The sequence below is a fragment of the Xyrauchen texanus genome, chromosome 9 (assembly GCF_025860055.1).
Source record: "Xyrauchen texanus isolate HMW12.3.18 chromosome 9, RBS_HiC_50CHRs, whole genome shotgun sequence".
In the NCBI taxonomy this organism is placed as follows: Eukaryota; Metazoa; Chordata; class Actinopteri; order Cypriniformes; family Catostomidae; genus Xyrauchen; species Xyrauchen texanus.
This window is the reverse complement of record NC_068284.1, coordinates 4,817,560-4,839,256: the sequence shown is the minus strand read 5'-3', so window position 1 is coordinate 4,839,256 and position 21,697 is coordinate 4,817,560. Positions and strand designations below refer to the sequence as shown.

Below are 21,697 nucleotides of genomic sequence, written 5' to 3'. Positions count from 1 at the left end.
CGGAAGCGTCGCACATCCCTCCTCTTCCGTGAAGCAAGGGGTCTTGGGAGAGAGTAGTCCAAGGAGCTTGCAGAAGTTATTTCAATATAGTGCAATTTTCATGTTTATATAATGTTATACGATCAAAGATTTTAAATGTAAATACTACTTGCTTTGATGAAGATAAACAACACTCTTATTTAGATATTCTGAATTAATATATCTCTTTTCTGACACTACGCTCAAAGCACTTTTAAATAGAGAACAGGGGACTCTCCTCAGCCACCACCTGTAGATCTTAATATGATTATGCAAGTGTTTAATCTACTATTAATGTTTGAATTGTACTACAAGATTGAATTTAATAGGTTAAACTTGTGATATGTCTGATACGAGTTCAATAAAGACTTTATTATTGTTATTCTATATTGTCCAGCCTCAGTTACTACAATAGCATGTCTACGCAATGCACACAATAACACCTAAAACATAAAATGAGGATTCAATAATGATGGGGATAAAATATACTTTATTAAAATAAAAAAATAATATGCTTAAATGTGCAATTACAAGAAGTTAATTTCAGAAGTCATCCATATTAAACATCACAGGTACTTCATTGAACAATGTAGATACATCACAATCAGTTAACACACGAGTAAAGTTCGATTAATACAAGCATGACAAGCAAAATAAGCTTCAACAACCCTATCAGACAACATATCCAAACATTCAACTTCACCAAACGGATAACAGATAAACATCCATCTAGACTGTAACAATGCTGTCCTGAACTGTGTGAGAGTTACTGAACTGGTAGTTAGTTTCTTCAGCTGGAACATGAGACTTCTTTCACGTGTGCGGACATGACGTACCAACACAAGGATTAATGTCATAAACCAGCGATTTCACGTTATATCGAACCCGACAGCTCAGAAATAATAATAATTTTATGTACTTACCGTAGTGAATCGGGGTACGGTAAGGACATTGTTTTGAACACTGAATGTTGATGTACTCAATCAATAATGGCAATTTGTTCATTTTTAACAAAAAATATCTTACATAGTGCAGCTTTGAACTCCCAAGTAAGTTGTAGCAAAGGTGAACTAAAGTTTCAGAAGCAAAATGATGCCCTATGTCTTGAAATTGTTATTACATCATATATTCGTTTCACGAGACAATGCCAAAGTCCCAGGATGAAGTATGTCTGGAATATATTCATACTATTCGCATGCATACCTAAAAGAATCAGAAGAATCAGAATCAGCTTTATTGCCAAGTATCCTTACACATACAAGGAATTTGTCTTGGTGACAGGAGCTTCCTGTGCATAAAAATACAAAAACAGCAGCAAGACATAGATAATACAAATTAAAAAAAATAATAATACAAATAAATAATCATACATACATGTGCATACACTCAGACACACACCTACATACATACACACACGTAGTGCAAATCAAATACCATTCCGTTATATAAAGAACAAAATACAATATATTATGTACAGAGCAATGTATGTAATGGCAGAAGTGGATATGTTGGATAATATAAACTAATAGACTTAACTGTGTATTGCACATAATTATTGCTCAATGGGGCAATTTAACTGTTCATGAGATGGATAGCCTGAGGGAAAAAACTGTTCCTGTGTCTGACGGTTCTGGTGCTCAGAGCTCTGAAGCGTCGGCCAGAAGACAAGAGTTCAAAAAGGTAGTGGGCTGGGTGAAAGAGGTCCAGAGTAATTTTACCAGCCTTTATCCTCTCTCTGGAAGTGTATAGTTCACAGGGGGCAACCAATAATCCTCTCAGCAGTCCGAACTGTACTTTGTAGTCTCCTGATGTCTGACTTTGTAGCTGCACCAAACCAGACAGTTATTGAGGTGCAGAGGACAGACTCAATGACTGCTGAGTAACTGTATCAGCAACACCTGTGGCAGGTTGAACTTCCTCAGCTGGCGAAGGAAGTACAACCTCTGCTGGGCCTTTTTCACAATGAGTCAATGTGTGTCTCCCACTTCAGGTCCTGTGAGATGGTAGTGCCCAGGAACCTGAATGACTCCACAGCTGCCACAGTGCTGTTTAGAATGGTGAGGGGGGGGACAATGATGGGGTGTTCCTCCTAAAGTCCACAATCATCTCCACCGTTTTGAGCGTGTTCAGCTCCAGGTTGTTTTGACTGCACCAGTGAGCCAGCTGTTCAACCTCCCTTCTGTATGCAGACTCATCGTCATCTCGGATGAGGCCGATGACAGTGGTGTCGTCTGCAAACTTCAGGAGCTTGACAGAAGGATCCTTGGTGGTGCAGTCATTGGTGTACAGGGAGAAGAGTAGTGGGGAGAGCACACATACCTGGGGGGCACCAGTGCTGATTGTACAGGTGCTGGAAGTGGATTTTCCCTGTCTCACAAGCTGCTTTCTGTCTGTCAGAAAGCTGGTAATCCACTGACAGATAGATGTGGGAACAAGGAGTTGGTTTAACTTAGTCCGGAGGATAGCTGGGACGATGGTGTTGAAAGCCGAGCTGAAGTCCATAAAAAGGATCCTTGCGTATGTCCCCGGTCTGTCCAGATGTTGCAGGACATGATGCAATCCCATGTTGACTGCATCATCCACAGACATGTTTGCCTGTTTTTGCCAGCAGATAAGTGCATCCTTCATTAAATACAGTACTGTGACAGTACGCGGGTTTCGGACGCAGCATGTTTCTCTGCGACACACATTCCTCTCTTTGTTTTGAGTGACCTGTCCAGCCCCACACAACATTGGCTCAACCACTGCCGTGCATCTGTTTGTTCTTAAACAGATCTGTAAAATAATTATATATTTTTAGATAATTACAGTAAGTTATCAGGGGTTTATGAAATGAGTTTATGAGGTGGCCTGAACAACGTCTTTCTAGCAAGTCAGTCCACTGTCGGCCATATTTGTAATGATCTCGGGAGGTTATTTCCAGTCATGCCAATGTAGCTCCTACTTGAATGAAGAAAGTAATCTCAAAAAACAGTTGGCCAAGATTACGAACAAAGAACATATTTCAATTCAACAATAAAATCGGACAATACTGGAGTCATAAATTGTGATATAATAATAGCAACAGCGTTGTATACTTCTAACCAGCAGATGTCCTCATTGTGCTTTCTTTCAAGCGCTTCAAAACAGTCAATCATTTTGGGAAGCAGTAGGTTCAAATGATTCTAAGTTTCAGAAAGCAAGAGCGAGTGAAGAGCGCCAGTTAAAGAAAAAAAAAACATCTTTAAAATGAATGAGATGTTGCGATATAGACGTGGGACATGTAAAAAACAGCATATGCCCGTGACGTCATAATGGCTGTGCCATAGCTCAAGCTGAGATAGAGGACATACTGAGAAGAAAAACTACAACTTCGTAATAATTAGTATTTTTCTTCACTCTGATTGTTTGCACTTTTGGTTTTACTCTTCACCTTAATGCTTTTGTCAATTGTATATAAAAATATAAAGACAACAAATTACTCATCTTTCAGGAAGATTTAATTTGTCTAACGTACAATAAAGCACTGGAAAAATGAAATTGTGAGTCTGTTCATCTTGAAATGCGTACAGTTACAATTCTAGTGTTACTTGCCATTGCCAATATCCAAGATAGCACACATACATCTCAGAGATGTCTGTTTTAGATCTTTTCATCTGGAAAGCATCATAATATAATTAACATCTGCAAAACATCTTAAAAAGATCAGACTTACAATCATTTTAAATAACATCTGCAAAACATCGTAAAAAGATTAGACTTACAATCATTCTAAATAACATCTGCAAAACATCTTAAAAAGATCAGACTTACAATCATTCTAAATAACATCTGCAAAACATCTTAAAAACATCTTAAAAATATCAGACTTACAATCATTCTAAATAACATCTGCAAAATATCTTAAAAATATCAGACTTACAATCATTCTAAATAACATCTGCAAAACATCTTAAAAATATCAGACTTACAATCATTCTAAATAACATCTGCAAAACATCTTAAAAAGATCAAACTTACAATCATTCTAAATAACATCTGCAAAACATCTTAAAAAGATCAGACTTACAATCATTCTAAATAACATCTGCAAAACATCTTAAAAACATCTTAAAAATATCAGACTTACAATCATTCTAAATAACATCTGCAAAACATCTTAAAAATATCAGACTTACAATCATTCTAAATAACATCTGCAAAACATCTTAAAAATATCAGACTTACAATCATTCTAAATAACATCTGCAAAACATCTTAAAAAGCTCAGACTTACAATCATTCTAAATAACATCTGCAAAACATCTTAAAAAGATCAGACTTACAATCATTCTAAATAACATCTGCAAAACATCTTAAAAAGATCAGACTTACAATCATTCTAAATAACATGTGCAAAACATCTTAAAAAGATCAGACTTACAATCATTCTAAATAACATCTGCAAAACATCTTAAAAAGATCAGACTTACAATCATTCTAAATAACATCTGCAAAACATCTTAAAAAGATCAAACTTACAATCATTCTAAATAACATCTGCAAAACATCTTAAAAATATCAGACTTACAATCATTCTAAATAACATCTGCAAAACATCTTAAAAATATCAGACTTACAATCATTCTAAATAACATCTGCAAAACATCTTAAAAATATCAGACTTACAATCATTCTAAATAACATCTGCAAAACATCTTAAAAAGATCAAACTTACAATCATTCTAAATAACATCTACAAAACATCTTAAAAATATCAGACTTACAATCATTCTAAATAACATCTGCAAAACATCTTAAAAAGATCAAACTTACAATCATTCTAAATAACATCTGCAAAACATCTTAAAAATATCAGACTTACAATCATTCTAAATAACATCTGCAAAACATCTTAAAAAGATCAGACTTACAATCATTCTAAATAACATCTACAAAACATCTTAAAAAGATCAGACTTACAATCATTCTAAATAACATCTGCAAAACATCTTAAAAAGATCAAACTTACAATCATTCTAAATAACATCTACAAAACATCTTAAAAAGATCAGACTTACAATCATTCTAAATAACATCTGCAAAACATCTTAAAAAGATCAAACTTACAATCATTCTAAATAACATCTGCAAAACATCTTAAAAATATCAGACTTACAATCATTCTAAATAACATCTGCAAAACATCTGCAAAACATCAGATTTACAAACATTCTTAGTCATAAACATCTCAAAGACATCTACTGAGTGTCTTATTTACATCTGAAAGGAAATGTCTTTTAGACTTAAAAAATATATATATCTTCCAGATGTAAACACATTAAACAGACATCAGGGTGATGCTATCAGGGATAAAAGCTAAATTAAAATGAGTATTGTGTGACAAAAGTATGACATCAAAATGCACTTTTTTGTTTTACAACAACAACAAAAACAGCTAAAATCAGTGTTTTAAACTTTCATTTAAAATGTAATATGCGGTATGAAGAACGTGAGAATGAATCATTTTCAAGAAATTGCGTGCATTATGTGTATAATGTAACCATTATACACAATTTTGCCATGTTCATGTTATCATTTTCAATATTTCAAATATTCAGAATTTCTGCAGCATGTTAGTCCAGTCTCCTGAAGATCTGCCCAACAAGAAGCAGTATATGCCTTGGCAGTACATTGCTGCAGTATAAGATCAGAAGTGATACATTGGCAGCATTGTGGAGTGATGATGAGCATCAGGATGTTCTTATGTCCTTGCATGACCAAAGCAGGCACTTCTAGATCATTCAAGTGGCCAAGATGTGCTGATGAGTGCAATGAACCAGTCAGCCACATTCTATGTCATCTTTCTGTGACTTCAACCACCACCAATAAACATTATTACTTTGATGAGGAGGCCATTCAAAAATACAGATTAATATGCATTCCAGAGCTCTGCAGATCCAAAAACTACATATACTTTATACTGTTAGTATTGCATTGTGTCAATAATAGTGTATTAAAGCAATATTCAGTCATTGTTTACTGTGTTGTTATAACCCTATATGACAATCTTTCTTTTTCTTATAACACCAAAAAAAAATTGTGCTCAGTGATGTCATACAATAGCAGTTTATAGTGACCACCTCTTCAAGCTTCAAAACAACAAAAGTATAATTCATACATCTAATAAATGATTTCATGAGACTGTTATGAATGTATACGTTAAGGTTTGGTGAGAAACAAACTGAAATCTAATGTATTATTTAGTGCAAATGTTCACTGACCGCTGATCTCCTGTGTGCGTTCATGATAGGGCACGAGAACAACAGTTCTCACAGCCTCCTCACGACATTGGGGCGTTCAAGCAAAAACTCATCTAAAAGCAGGCACAGCGATAGTGACAAAAGAACACAACACAGCTGCACACAAAACAGAGAACAGAACTTACTAAACTGAAGAGTTTGTTGTCAAAGAATTGATGCATTTTTATGTCCAGCCTTATTTTTTGAACGGAGTACTCGGAAATAAAAAACAGAAACAGTTTAGTAATAAGCCTCTGTGTAAAAATGAAATAATGACACCTTTCTAGGATATTTACCTGTAGTTTAGCTTCAAATCATAGGCACTTTTTTTTTCATAAATTCAAGTTATTTAATATTTTGGCTTTGATAATCTTTTTTTATTTTATTTTTTTAAGAAAAAGTATTTAAGTACATATTTCAGTCAAGGCAGATTCTGACATTTGGTTGATCTGACATAGAATAATGCCTCAGTCTAAATTTCAATGGACTTTCAATTCAGCAGCTCTAGTGAAGGACTTCCCACAATCCATACCCACATGCTCTTTCTCACCAATATGTGTTTTCAAATGGTCTTTAAAACCGTTCAGCCATAAAAAACTTTTTCCACAAAAAGAACACGTGTAAGGATTCTCGTCTTCATGAATCCTCATGTGTGTCTTCAAGTGAACTGCCACAAAAAAAGTTTTCTCGCACTGATCACATTTAAACGGCCTTTCTCCAGAGTGAGAGAGCAGATGAGTTTTTAGATTGCTAGCCTCTGAAAACCTCCTGCCACACTCAGAACATTGGTGTAGTTTCTCTCCGAAATAAATTTTCATGTGGCATTTTAGGGTGCTTTGTTGTGCGAAACTCTTCCCACACAACATGCATGAAAAAGGTCTCTCTCCAGAATGAATTTTTTCATGTTCCTTAAGATCTCCTTTTAGTTTGTAACTCTTTCCACATTGAGGACAGGTTAAAGGCCTCTCAACAGAGTGAGTTTTAATGTGCCTCTTAAGTTCTGCTGAATTTGGGAAACTCTTTCCACACTGAGGGCAGGTGAAAGGCTTCTCACCGGTGTGAATACTAAAATTATCTTTAAGGCTTCCTTTACATGTGAAACTCTTTTCACATTGAGGACATGTGTAAGGCTTCTCACCTGTGTGAATTTTCATGTGATCCATAAGATGTCCTATACGTGTGAAACTCTTTCCACACGGAGGGCAGGTGAAATTTTTGGGGATCACTTCCAGGATCACTTAAAATAATTTACAATATTTTACTAAAAATATTACTTAAAATATATTAAAATAAATTGATAAAAATCACTAAGACGTAAAGATGACAAAATATTTTTGTCACGATTCTTACTTTGGTAAAATTATTTATTTTATTTTATTTTTTAGGGAGGGACCTATAAATATTTTCTTGGTCAGGTGTCAAAAGTTAAGTGTTTCTTTCTGGCTCATCAGTTTGTGGCTGTAATGCATCACCATTTAAATAGAACAGGAAAAAAATTTTTTAACATACACTGGCGGCAAAACGTTTGGAATAATGTACAGATTTTGCTGTTTCGGAAGGAAATTGGTACTTTAATTCAACAAAGTGGCATTCATCTGATCACAAAGTATAGTCCGGACATTACTGATATAAAAAAAACAGTACATCACTATTTGAAAAAAGTCAATTTTGATCAAATTTAGACAGCAACATCACTCCAACACCTTATCCTCATGCTAAATTGTTAGTTTGGTCCTTGAAAAGTTGAAAAGATATTTGGTTCGTTAAATGAAGCTTAACACTGTCATTGTGTTTGTTTTTGAGTTGCCACAGTATGCAATAGACTGGCATGTCTTAAGGTCAATATTAGGTCAAAAATTGAAAAAATAAACAGCTTGCTCTAGAAATTCGTGAGTCAATCATTGTTTTGAGGAATGAAGGATTTACAATGATTGAAATTGACAAAAACTGAAGATTTCATACAAAGGTGTAACTACAGTCTTCAAAGACAAAGGACAACTGTCTCTAACAAGGACAGAAAGAGATGTGGAAGGCCAGATGTACAACTAAACAAGAGGATAAGTACATCAGAGTCTCTAGTTTGAGAAATAGATGAATCACATGTCCTCCGCTGACAGCTTCATTGAATTCTACCCGCTCAACACCAGTTTCATGTACAACAGTAAAGAGAAGACTCAGAGGTTCAGGCCTTATGGGAAGAATTGCAAATAAAAAGACACTTTTAAAATAGAAAAACAAAAAGAAAAGGTTCGAGTGGGCAAAGAAACACAGACATTGGACAACTGATAACTGGAAAAGAGTGTTATGGATCTTAAACACATTGAGCTTTCGTGGGATCAGTTAGAAGGTAAGATGCGTGAGAAGTGCCCGACAAGACAGTCACATCTATGGCAAGTGCCAGTGCCATAGCAATGTATTCTGGGCCATATGAATATATATTGCTCTTGGCCCCTTACCTAAAATAACTCTGTTTCAAATTTGTTGTGCGCCCCCTGGAACTTTAGACCCCTAGAATCATTAACATCTTTCACCCCACTAGCAATTGTGGGGTAAAATGTCTAAAATGAGTATCTGGACAAACTGAGGATTTTTTTGATGAGAACACTTTGAAGTAGTTTAAGAAGTTCTGAACGTTTGTTTTCAAATTGTAATAGTAGTTTTTCACATTATTAATGTCTTGACTATACATTGTGATCAGCTGAATGCCACTTTGGTAAATAAAAATACCAATTTCTTTCCATAAGAGCAAAATCTGTAAATTATTCCAAACTTTTGGCTGCCAGTGTATATTTACAAAATCTCTTACAATTCTCTCTTTGTCAGTCCAAATTCTGTAATGCACTTTTGGAATATCTAAAATAAACCGGTTTATATAATATAATTTGGGTCATAATTGTTACTATTGTTATAGTATGTTACATAATTTACACATTCCAGCTCAGTTGGTGGTGGTAATGCATCTTTAGCTGGTTTGCCAACCGCCATAAAAGAAGAAGAAGATGCTGTATTTCCAAAACATAACCCAGAACATAACCTAGTCTAGAGCAGGTTATGTTATAGAGTAAATTGTTATTAATAACTTACCCTGAAAGTTGAGGTTGACAGGCCGTTCTCACACTCATCTATGCCACCCCATAAACAACTTTTAAAAACAACTGACAACTTACTCTAATGTAGGCCTATCACAAAAAAAAAATTAATTTGCATTTCTTTTTTTTTTTAGAATAATTAAACACATTTTGAGAAAGGTACACCATTCCTTTTGTGTGTATTTTAAAACTGAATCCATCTGACCTATCCACAGTTTTCCTGACCAACCACTGGGCAGCGGCATGATGATGTTTTCTGGTTCCGGTTTCCATAAGAAGTTATGTAAAAACATCCAAAAATGAGTGATCCAGATGAAGGACATCAAGCATTTTAAGTGTTAGTTAAGCTGAACTCCAAATAGCACATTTGCATCTCTGAGAGCATTTAATCTGGAAAGCATTGAATTTTAATTAACATCTGCTATACATCTTAAAAAGATCAGCTTTACAAGCATGCTCAAACATAAACATTTCAAAGATATCTGCTGAATGTCTTATTGATATCCGAGAGGAAACGTCTTATAGATGTATTGCAGATGAGCAAACAACCAGAAAAATGCATCTTCCAGATATAAACACACACATCAAATTGTCGTCTGGGTGATGTACATGTGCTATCAGGGATTCTAGTTTTTGTCATAACAACTTGAAGTAGTTAAGGATATCAACATAACTAACCTTTGCACCATCGCTTCATATAATATAGATCAATCCTATTGTTTAAAAAAATGTCAGTACATGTGCAGAACATGGTTGCAGAAAGCCGACAGACTATTGTGTTAGATTTGACAAATAAGGCGATAAAACGAAAGTACGACACTGACGAGGACGCACGCCCGGTGCCAAACTGTCCTAATAATCTGCAAAGGGGGATAAAGACAAGTCAGGGGCGACAGTTAGAGAAAGAGTGGGAGACACAAGTGGCCACTGTGTGTGTGTCTGTGCATTTATTTTGTTAAATTTATTAAGTTATTTTGACTCCTTGCCCATCCTGAAACCCAGGAAGGAGGAGGGTGGCTTTCACTTAGTGATGACGAAATGCAGTAACGTTATTGTTCTGCCAAGATGTTTGTTTGGTGAGATTTCTCCTGCGCACATCTCTGAAATTCTTGATCCAAGAGAACTAGGCTGGTCAAAGAGCTTTGATGATTGGTTAAAACTAATCATGGGTGTGGTTTGGACGTGACAATTTTTATTTACAAACGTGCGTGCCAACTAAGGAGTTGTTACCTAGGTTAATGTCATTAAAAGGGATAACTTTGAAGCCCATCTCTTAGAGTTTGTGTGGAAGTATACTTTTTTGAACATGATTTGCAACACAAACTCTACAAATGAGTAGAGAAAGATTTGAGTTTTTAAAAGTGAAAGGGGCCGTGACAAGTTTTATAAAGCAAAGAAGCGGTACAACGCTAAAAGTGGCAGTCCACGTAGAGAAAAATCTACATTATTAACTTTACTTGTGGTTGGAACAGTACGTTAAACACTGTGACATCACCCTAAACCAGGGGAGTCAACCTCGGTCGCTGGAGGGCCACAGTCCAGCAGAGTATGGCTCCAACTGAAATTAAACACACCTGAAGCAGTTAATCAAGGTCTTCAGGAGTGCATGAAGATTACAAGGAGGCATTTTTGAGCAGGGCTGGAACTAAACTCTGCAGGGCTGTGGCCCTCCAGGAAGTGTGTTTGACACCTCTGCCCTAAACTAACTACTTTTAAAACAACTTTGTGTATACTATAAACAGCGGCATCATTCATTTAGTTCGTCCAGGAGAAAAAGGTTTGGCTTCTTCCAAAGTATAAACCAAGCTTTAGTGGACACTAGATGGCAATAATCAGTTGCTGGTATCTTAGCAACGATGTAACATTATGCTGCCTCAGTAGCCTGTCCAAAACCAGATTCTGGAGATACCTTTGTACGCAAATGCTGTCTGTTGAGTCACTGACTGATAGGGCAGCGAGGCAACAAGACAGCTACCTTTGGTTTCGGATGCAGCCTTGGCTGGATATCTCAGCTGCCATGTCATCAAGCACCGTCGAAAGCAGTCTCAAATATGAGGACCCTTAGAAGACAGCCTCGCTTTGCAGCCTTCGTTTGCCAGATTTTGGAGGATGCATCAGGTGTAGCCTTTGTGGCCTTCAATCACCCACAATCCTTTGCACATGTCCCAAATTATTTTAAAAAGGGCGGAAAAATAGTCACGTGACTGCGGAAATGTAACATTTAACTTAAATGACTTGAATAAAGATTGCTGAACGAGACTCAAAAAATGTAAGTCAGTAAAATTATCCGATCTTCCCATCACTACTATAAAAGTCTAGGGTTCTGGTTTTCATTTTTGAAAGGGTTTCAATATAACTTCTAAGATCAGTGTTGCAAAATGTATTAAATAAATGTTTTTCTTTTTTTGTGTGACTCTAGCTTTGTGAATAAAACATTTTGGTAAAATAATTAAGGACTAAGGACATATTTCTCGTTTTCTAAAGAGGAAAATATTACATGGTTCTAATCATATGGTTCGCCATGCAGCACTTACTAGACTGTCTCATTCGAGCTCTGAATGGAGAGGAGGTGTGTAGCCTACTGCCTCAGAAGGACTGGTCTAGGAAGGGCACAGCCTAAGTAGGCTGCAGCCTTCCATTTGAGAAGCTCCAGTATCGTTTTAGAGGACTTTTATTGTGGTTCTCTGAACACAAAGTTATGTTGTCACAAGGACGGTTCCTTCTAGAATGCGGATATTCGGCTGAGGGAAGATTAATAGCGCCTCGTTATTTTAGCTGTATATAACGATACAAATCATTTAGACGCGGTGGAAAGGTTCTATAAAAGTGCTCAAATAACACGTTAATAGCACTCTAAACACGTTAGTAATGTGAAGTGTATGTTGATAACATACAGTAAATGCAATATAGTTGCTTTATGTGAGGTGCTGATACTTTGTCTCACGTAAATGGCGCTAAATGTATGTATTATTTTACTGTGAGTAAAGCGCATCCACACATGAGGGTCAGACAGATTGATTTAGCCTTATTTTTTTTTACATTGATTATTATCTTCATCTTTAACGTGATGAATACACATTTCCAAACAAGCAGGAAGAACACAATGCGCAACAACTGAGATCTATTAAATATGGGAGTTTATTGAAGAGGAGAGTGAATACATGAGTGGTTCAGAACCACACGGTGTGAAAAGTGAAGATATTGAGGAACAAAGAGGTTGGTGTATTCTATTCTTCAACCTTCATTATTTACCGCTGCTGACTAACAGTAAAGTAGGGTGACCAGACGTTGAGCTGTCCCCGGAAATGTCCCCGTTTTTACTGTACGTTAAAACAGTCCGCTGTAAGGAATATTTGACTCCGGTCCGTTGAAAAATAATGCACACCCGAGGTGGTAATGTGGTCACGACACGCATGTGTGTGTGTGTGTGTGTGTTTAGGGATAGAAAGATAGTAACTATAAGTGCTTTTCACCTATAGATATGCGAGGCCGATTAGGGCGAAATACATGGTATGCGGCTCTATTTGTATGTATAATAAAGTATCTGCAAAGAACAACACTAAATGTAAGTCAGCACATTACAGCATAGATTACATTGCGCCTTATGGGAAACAATTGACTGAAAAGAAGCTTGTTAGGAGAAATAGTTAAAAAAAATATATAATGATAATGTTATTAATAATTTATATATAAAATATATAATATATATATATAATAATAATAATTATTATTAATAATAATTATCCCAAAGCCTTGCTTTACTAATGCTTTAGAGGGGTTTGGGGCATTTGTCAGCTGACTTGGTGCAATATTTCTTTCTAAACTTTACATTATAAATAACACACACACAGGTTTTGCCCTTGTTTGGTGAAAAGAAAATATTTAAAAAACACAAATACAGGAAAAACTGTTATGAAAAATTGTAGGGAGAAACACATTTGTGAAATAACAGAGTTAAACATTAAAATAGTGTACGATAGAGAAACTGCCATAGAAAATGTGTCTAAATTATAGCAGTTGGCCATCTACCAGATTTGGATTAACATGAGAACGACGAATGAAACTTCAGCACATCAGTTATCACTTTAAACAAAGACACTTAGCCTCTGTTGTTTTCTGCTATTAGGTTAAGTTTCACAACTTGCTTCCCCTTTGCCATACTTGAATTGATCCATTTACTTTGTTCATTTTAGACCTGATGGAAGTTAAAGAGGCAAGTCAAGAACTGAATGAAGTGGAGGAGAAAGAGCAGTATGAGGAGCCTCATCATTTCATCAACAACAACACTGGAGACAAAAACTTAAGTTGCACAGACACTGAAAATAATATTTTACCAAGAAGAATAGAACCCCAAAATTGCTTTATCTGCCCTGAGTGTGAAAAGATTTTCACATGTAAAAGAGACCTTAAGAGGCACATCAAAATCCATACTGAAGAGAGGCCTTTCATCTGCTCTCAGTGTGAAAAGAGTTTCAAAAATTCAGGAGACCTCAAGAGGCACATAAGAATACACACTGGAGAGAAGCCTTTTACCTGTCCTCAATGTGGAAAGAGTTTCACACAAAAAGACGGCCTTAAGGAACACGTAAAAATTCACACTGGAGAGAAGCAGTTTGCATGTATGTTGTGTGGGAAGAGTTTCACACATCAAGGCAGCCTAAAGAGGCACATGAAAGTTCATTCCGGAGAGAAACTACACCAATGTTCTGAGTGTGGCAGGAGGTTTTCAGAGGCTAGCAATCTAAAAACTCATCTGCTCTCTCACTCTGGAGAAAGGCCGTTTAAATGTGATCAGTGCGAGAAAACTTTTTTTGTGGCAGTTCACTTGAAGACACACATGAGGATTCATGAAGACGAGAAGCCTTACACGTGTTCTTTTTGTGGAAAAAGTTTTCTATGGCTGAACGGTTTTAAAGAGCACCAGAAAATACATATCGGTGTGAAAGCACACGTGTGTACTGAGTGCGGAAATTCCTTTACCAGAGCTGGTGAACTGAAAGTGCACCAAAGAAAGCATACGGGAGAAAAACCTTATCAGTGTTCATATTGTGAAAAGAGTTTCTCCGTTTCAGGAGCCCTGAAAGCACATGAAAGAGTGCATACTGGAGAGAGGCCGTACCTCTGCCCTTCATGTGGGAAGACTTTCAGCCGATATGGTAATCTAGGAAAACACTTAAAAAGGGTTTGCCCAAAGTTGTCACAGTGAGCAAAGTTCCTCTCTTGGTCTAGGCCTGTCATCATACATATTCCCCTGATTGTGATTATTTGAGATGGCTGTGACCATTGTCTACTTTACATCTTAAACACGTGATCATCCAAATGATGTAGAGATCGAATGATAATCAGTTTTAAATATGTTTTTGACCAATATTTACACATTTCTTCACAATCACCTATTTTTTTAATATTGAGTCGGCCGATAAATGGTGCCAACCCATCTGGTGGGACTGTGCCGAAAATGCTGTTATGGCTGCATCGAACCTATGCCATAGCCTGATGTGCTTTTCTCCAAAAATGTTGTTTTAGGATCTATGCATCATAACATATCGTATTTGTCGGGAGCATCTGTTAGTTTAATATTCTATTTATGTGAAGTTACAATTGAAAAGGTGACGAAAAGACACATCTGTTTAACTTTAAAACTGCATGCTCTGGGCTTTTACTCTATATATGTTAGATGTGAGTAAACCATATTTGTTGTAATCTACTCGAAACCTTTCTGTTCTGTAAGATGTTCTGACTGTTTGTCTGACAGTATGGTGTACAATAGTCATTACAACCAATCAGCTAATTAAAATGCACCTGTTAAGAATTGGTTTTATTGCCTATATGCATTGTAAAGTCCAGATTTTAAGCTTTAAAATGACCCACATTTGTGTTGGTCAATCGAATATTAATTGATTCATTTGATGTTTCTTTTTTATTCCAGAGTCTCAAAGTATGCCAAAATATTTATTCACTCAAGAGCAGGCATACTGATGCTTTATATACCAATAAAACAGTCAGTATTTTATTTAATTTTTTTTAAATAAGCATTAGATATAAGATTAAGATTACATAAAGAGATTTTTATTGTTATATATATAAAAAAGAAGATTTTTAAGAATTCCTGGAACTGAAGGTGTCAGAGCAAACATGAAGCACATGTCCCCAATGTAGCCAGAGTCTGGCCAATTTTAAGTAAGGCTTTTGGGGCAACTGCACCTAAACCAGTCGGCTAGTCACAGTATTTTGATGGCATACATCAGTTTTTCCTAAACTTTTTTTAGTAAGTACCCCCAAACACCATCAGAAAGGCTAAAAAACCCCTTCATTAACACAAAACCAAAGATAAGGTGCTTTCGATTCTGATTAATTTGGGTATATTTCAGTTTAAAATATCTATTTCGCTTACATATTGAAGAAATTGTCTCTCAGCTGGTAACTACAAAGGGGACCTTCTAATTTGGTACATTAACAAATATTAATTTTAGAATTTGTTATTTTATATTTATCCCCATACTGAGAGAAGCCGTATTTCTGCCCTTCATGTGAAAAAAATTTTGGCTGAATAAGTACTCTTTTCAAATTTGGCATACCAGACACGTTTGATTTAAATTATGTCCAACGTCATTTAATCTTTCAAGTCTCGCTATTAAAGCAAAACCTGGTGTTAAGTATCTGATGTAACATACTGTCTTTGAGTTGAACAGGAGCGCAAATACTGTAAATAATGACCGATTTTTTTATTTTTGGGCGAATTATTCCTTTAACCAGAGAATACCACAACATTAAAACAGCCTGCCTTATAGGTCCCCCTCATGCCACCAAAACAGTGCCAACTTGTATCTCAGAATCACATTCTGAGATGATATTCTTCTCATCACAATTGTACAGAGGGGTTATCTGAGTTACCATAGACACTGTCAACTCAAACCATTCTGACCATTCTCTGTTGACCTCTATCATCAACAAGACATTTCCATCCACAAAACTGCTGCTCGCTGGATGTTTTTGGTTTTTGGCACCATTCGGAGTAAATTCTAGAGACTGTTGTGTGTGAAAATCCCAGGAGATCAGCAGTTACAGAAATACATCTCAGAATGGTTGGCACTGTTTTGGCAGCACAAGGGGGACCTACACAATATTAGGCAGGTGGTTTTAATGTTTTGGCTGATCGCTGTATATATAGATATTAGTTACATGTTTATTGTTTACATGCATAATTTTTACTATTTGCAAGTATGTACATTGATATGTAGAACAAGTTTTAAAACGATACTTTCTCTTTAAGAATACAGGAGTGCCTCAGACGTTTTTTGGAATAGAGCATATTGTCTCTTCGGCCTATTGATGAGTTGAACACATTCAGTAACAATTGTTTTAATCAAAAGGTCAACATAATTATTTTAACCATTTGCATTTGTATAATTATGAATGTTACAGGTCATTTCGGTATTTGAACTCTGAGGAGTGACTGAGGGTCTGATTTATGTCAGGAATGCTGTAACTGGAGAACTAATATATATATATGTGAGTTGTAATAAATTCATTGATCAAATTAAGCATGTGATTTATTGTGTTTAAGTTTTACGTCATTAATGTACCACATGTATTTACTAACACAAATGCAGTTAGCATTCATCATTAAAAGTATATTTCTGCCTAACTTTGCTCTGTTGCGTTTGGACATATTGTTCTCTCGTCATTTTTGTTCCAGCTGGATAAGGCTTGTGTTCCAGTGAGGCCCGACTCAACCTTGAAGGAAAGATAGCCTATGTTTTGTTTTGTCTACTGATGTCATTGCAGGGACTGTTTGGAGTTTTAAGGAATGTTACTAAGTCAGAAGATCTGTATGCCATGGGTATCTAAAAGGAGAAGAGCACTCACGATCTATGTCTCACCTGTATCTGCAAAACATCTTGCTTTTTGTTTAAAATATAAAAATTTTAATGACTGCATTCACTATGTTGAACTGAACACCATGTTTGGATGTTCTAAAATTATCTGTACTGTTCACTTATCAGAACTCTGAACTTATAAGAGATGATGTCGATTAATTTGCATATGTCAATAATTACGGTTGGTTCGGTAATCTAAGTTAGTTCAAGGATAGATCCTCAGCTCATTTTCTGTTTCTGTCTTCTGCCTTTGCAAGTTTGTAGAACCTTGTCTTCAGTAATCTGTCTCTATACTGATTGAAACTCAACTTTGACTCCTGGTCTTCATTGTTCACACTGGTCTCTCAAATGGGTATAACTGTATAATCACCTTACAATATTTGTATTGTAGGTAAAATTTTGTATTGATTCAAAGAAAAACTCAGTGGAGAAAAACACAACATATACACAACGAATCAACATTTAACTTATAACCCCCACTAATATCCCTCCCCAAACACCAGCCCCAGCCTAACCCCCAACGAACACCCTCATGTTCACATAAAATGATACACAAACAAACCAAAATAAATAAAAAAAGAAAATATATAATAAACATACATAATTAAACTAAACTTCTCTCTTCCTATCCCTTCCCTGAGAGTCCCACAAAACCACCAAATACCTGCACCACTTTCTGATAAACAAGTCCCCAAACTCCAGCCTCCTACCAGCCACCTACACAAAAGCTGCCACCCTCCCCATCTCTGCACACCACTCCGGAAATGATGGCGCTCCATCCAACTTCCAACCCCTTAAAATGATTTGTCTTCCAATCATAATAATAGTCAGAACCCAATTTTTTATATATTTGTCACCCAAATTTATGATTACCCAAAATACAAAGTCTGGGGCAAAGTAAAATTAGAGTGCTCAAAACGCCACACATACAACAAAATCTTGGATCTTAACACACGCCCAAAAGACATGGGTTGTGTCTCCAAATTCTGATTGGCATCGCCAGCAGGTTGTGTCTTTAAGACCAAGAATATATAATATAGAGGGGGTCCAATTCAATATTTCATTGCATTAGGCAAACCTCTTGTATCTAGAAGCAGATTTGACATTTTTTAGAATCCTAGTCCACACTTCCTCCAATACCAAGTTCAAATCTTTCTCCCATAATCTCTTGATAGAAGTTAAAGCTCCACCCCCCCAAACTCTGAATTTGCAGGGAGTAATACACTGATGCCTCATGACCTTTTCCAAAAGCAGTAATCATCTCTCCCAAAGTATCTGCCAATTTAGGGGTGTGTGTGCTACTCCCGAAAACAATACAGAGCAGGTGGCACAGCTGCAAATACCTACAGAACTGAGATCTGGGAATCCCAAATGATAAACCAAATTCTCAAAAGATCTCAACACTCCACTCTCATACAGGTCATCGAGTGTAGTAACCCCCCTCACAATGAACTCTGACCAGCAGAAAGGGGACTTATTGATACATAATTGTGGAGCGGAGGGGGGTGGGGCCGGGTTGGAATGTCGCACGCCCGGTCCCCAATCGGCCTGATGGGGCACGCGAGGGATAAAGGCGGCTGGTGACGACGGTTCGAGAGAGAGAGAATTACGGGCATGTCCGTCATGTGTGTGTGTTTATGTTTGTGTGGTTTGGTTTAAGTTTTCATTAAATTATTATTTATATTGACAAGCCGGTTCTCACCTCCTCCTTGCCCATCTTAACTCCCTTACATTGGTGCTGAAACCCGGGAAGGGGGAGGGATGCTCGTCGCAGAGTCCTCGACACTGCCGTCCACCCAGGGAGCGCCGCTGCCATCTGCCGGGTGACGGAGTAGTCCGACCGCCCAGATGCGGGGAACGGCCGCCGTCTGCGGGGCGAGTGGGGACTGGATTCCCCGACCGCCTGGAGCGAGGGAGCCGCTGCCAGGGGCGGAGGAGTTCCCTGCCATCCCCAGAGACGTGGAGGGGTCGAGGGAAGACCGCCGTCCACGAGGGGAGGAGGGAAGCAACTCCCCGACCGCCTGGAGCGGTAGGGCTGCTGCCAGGGGCGGAGGAGTGTCCCCACGTGCCGCCAGAAAAGCTAAGGGGCGTTCTGTCTGCTGGGGGTCGGAGGTTTGACTCCGGTTCGCCCAGAGAGGAGCGGCTGTCGTCCGCTGGAGAGTGTGGAGGAGTGTTGGAGGACCACGCGACAGTACATTAGAGAACCTGTGAGTGAGATTTTTCTCTCTCTCCTCTCTCTCTCTTTTGCACTGTGTTGGCCTTTTCCCTCGCCTATTTTCTCCCAGGTCGAGGAAGGCGGGGATGACCTGACAGGGTGCAAAGCACGCCCCTCCCCAGGGAAGGGGGGGGAGTGGGTGTAAGTCATGCCAGTGGCACCCCGGCCTGAGGTAACACAGGAGTGCGGTGCGGAGGGGGGCGGGGCCGGCTGGAATGTCGCACGCCCGGTCCCCAATCGGACTGATGGGGCGCGCAAGGGATAAAGGCGGCCGGTGACGACAGAGAGAGAATTACGGGCATGTATGTGTCATGTGTGTGTTTATGTTTGTGTGTTTTGGTTTAAGTTTTCTTTAAATTATTATTTATTTGGCAAGCCGTTTCTCGCCTCCTCCTTGCCCATCTTAACCCCCTTACAATAATTTAGGGTTCAGCCATACGCTTGAGGCAAGATTTAAATAAATGTCTGAATTAAAACTCTGGACACTTTTGTCCAAACCATGTGCAAATGTGAGATAACAGGGTGTGACTTAACTTTTCTAGTTAGTTTGATAGAAAGGCTTTGCAAAGGCAAAATAGGGGCAAGGACTTACTGTTCAATACGAAACTAAGGAGGGGCTCTCTCAGGTGGAAGCCACCAACGAGCCAAATGTCTGAGACCGAATGCATAATAATAAAACCAAAATCATGGGTAGGCCTAGCCCACCTTTGTCAATCGGCCTATGTAACTTGTTGAAATGTAATCTGGGACATTTACCATTTCAAATTAAGAACTTAAAAATAAGAAATAAGAGAGGGGGGGACATCTACAGGGAGAGATTGTAATGGGTAGTTGAATTTTGGAATACAAATCATTTTGATAACATTAACCTTCCCAATCATAGATAAATGTAATGAAGCCCACCTACTTGTATCACTCAAAAAACTTTTTATTAAAGGGTCGAAATACTCTAACTAAATCACATAAATTAGCTGGGAATAAAATGCCCTGTTTGGGGCACTGGAAGGCATCTGGCTGAAAAGCCATTACTGGGCAGTTCACTGTCAGTGCCAAAGATTCAGATTTACACTTTGTCCTTTTAAAGAATCAAACTGATCCAGGCTTGTGTCATGGTTGGCTGAAGCTTTCCATTCTTTAATGATTCCATATGAACTTCTAACAAAAATGGAGCCAATTCTGTAGCATAAGATCTAAAAAAATTCAGCGGCAAAGCCATCTGGCCCCGGAGCCTTGCCTGTAGGCAGGGCTTTAATTACCTCATCAAGCTCCAAGTTTATCTCAGAATCAAGATAATTATTTTGCACAGTCGTCAGTTTAGGGAGATCTAATGGTTCCACAAAGTTTGTAATATCTTCATCAGTAGACGAAGACTATTGAAGAAAATTGTATTATATCTGTATTTTAAATCGGGTCAATTCTCTGAGGTCATCATGCAATCTTCTGCGCTTTAGTTCTGTCTGAGCACTTTTAATATAGCCTACCAACTCCACAAGTTCTTGTGCTTTGGATTTTTTGATGAATAAGGCATACTGTATGATCCGACCCCTATGAACTGCCTTAAGTGCCTCCCAAGCCACACCCACAGAGTTTTCATTTTCCAACTGAGGTCCAGTTGGTCTCCATATAAACATTGATTTCGATCTTTAACCCTTTATAGGGCACTCATTGAAATACTTTGAAATTCTAAATTTCAACAATAGAGTGTTATTGGAGGATGTTATAAGACTTTTAAACTTATGTGAGTTTTAAAAAAAAAAAAAAAAATATATATATATATATATATATATATATATATATATATATATATATATATATATATATATATATATATATATATATATATATATATATATTGGTTGGAAATCAAAGGCAATGAAGTTACCATATATGGTTCCTTGCCAATCTAGGGTAATTCTTTCCCCAAAAAGTTTATATATATAAAAATATAATAAAAACACATATAAACTTATTACAAACATAAAAATATTTATTTAGGAATATTTTAAATTATTACACCTCCACTGCAGGCTGCACACACTTCCTCTTGGTAGAGGGGCCCATATCACTCGGGCCTGGAGTGTCCAGGTTGTGGGTGGGTTGGAGGAAGTCAGGGTCTGCCACATCATCATCTTCCTCCTCAGAGCCCTCATCATCACTGATGCTGGGGTGGGCTGGCACAACGGTCTCCCTCTTGCCATAAAAGAGCCGAGTAGACAGCTGCAAAGAAAAGAGAGT

General features: G+C 37.4%; 1 protein-coding gene across 2 annotated transcripts; it reads left to right on the top strand.

Moving 5' to 3' along the window:
• The first annotated feature begins 12,103 nt into the window (after window positions 1-12,103).
• Window positions 12,104-17,004, top strand: LOC127649644 (gastrula zinc finger protein XlCGF8.2DB-like). 2 transcript variants are annotated; one of them, XM_052134876.1, is made up of 3 exons: window positions 12,104-12,583; window positions 13,561-14,523; window positions 16,793-17,004. In XM_052134876.1, the coding sequence occupies exons 1-3, from the start codon at window positions 12,529-12,531 to the stop codon at window positions 16,807-16,809; spliced, it is 1,035 nt and encodes a 344-aa protein (XP_051990836.1). In that variant the 5' UTR covers window positions 12,104-12,528; the 3' UTR covers window positions 16,810-17,004. The 2 variants fall into 2 exon arrangements, with proteins under 2 accessions (XP_051990836.1, XP_051990835.1); XM_052134875.1 differs by having other exon boundaries at window positions 13,561-17,002.
• Window positions 17,005-21,697: the final 4,693 nt, after the last annotated feature.

What these genes read in the sequence shown, in the direction of transcription:
- LOC127649644 (XM_052134875.1), top strand. Translation starts at nt 12,529, where the DNA reads ATGAGTGGTTCAGAACCACACGGTGTGAAAAGTGAAGATATTGAGGAA. An exon ending in AGATATTGAGGAACAAAGAG is followed by an intron (nt 12,584 to 13,560) that starts GTTGGTGTATTC and finishes TGTTCATTTTAG; the next exon opens with ACCTGATGGAAGTTAAAGAG.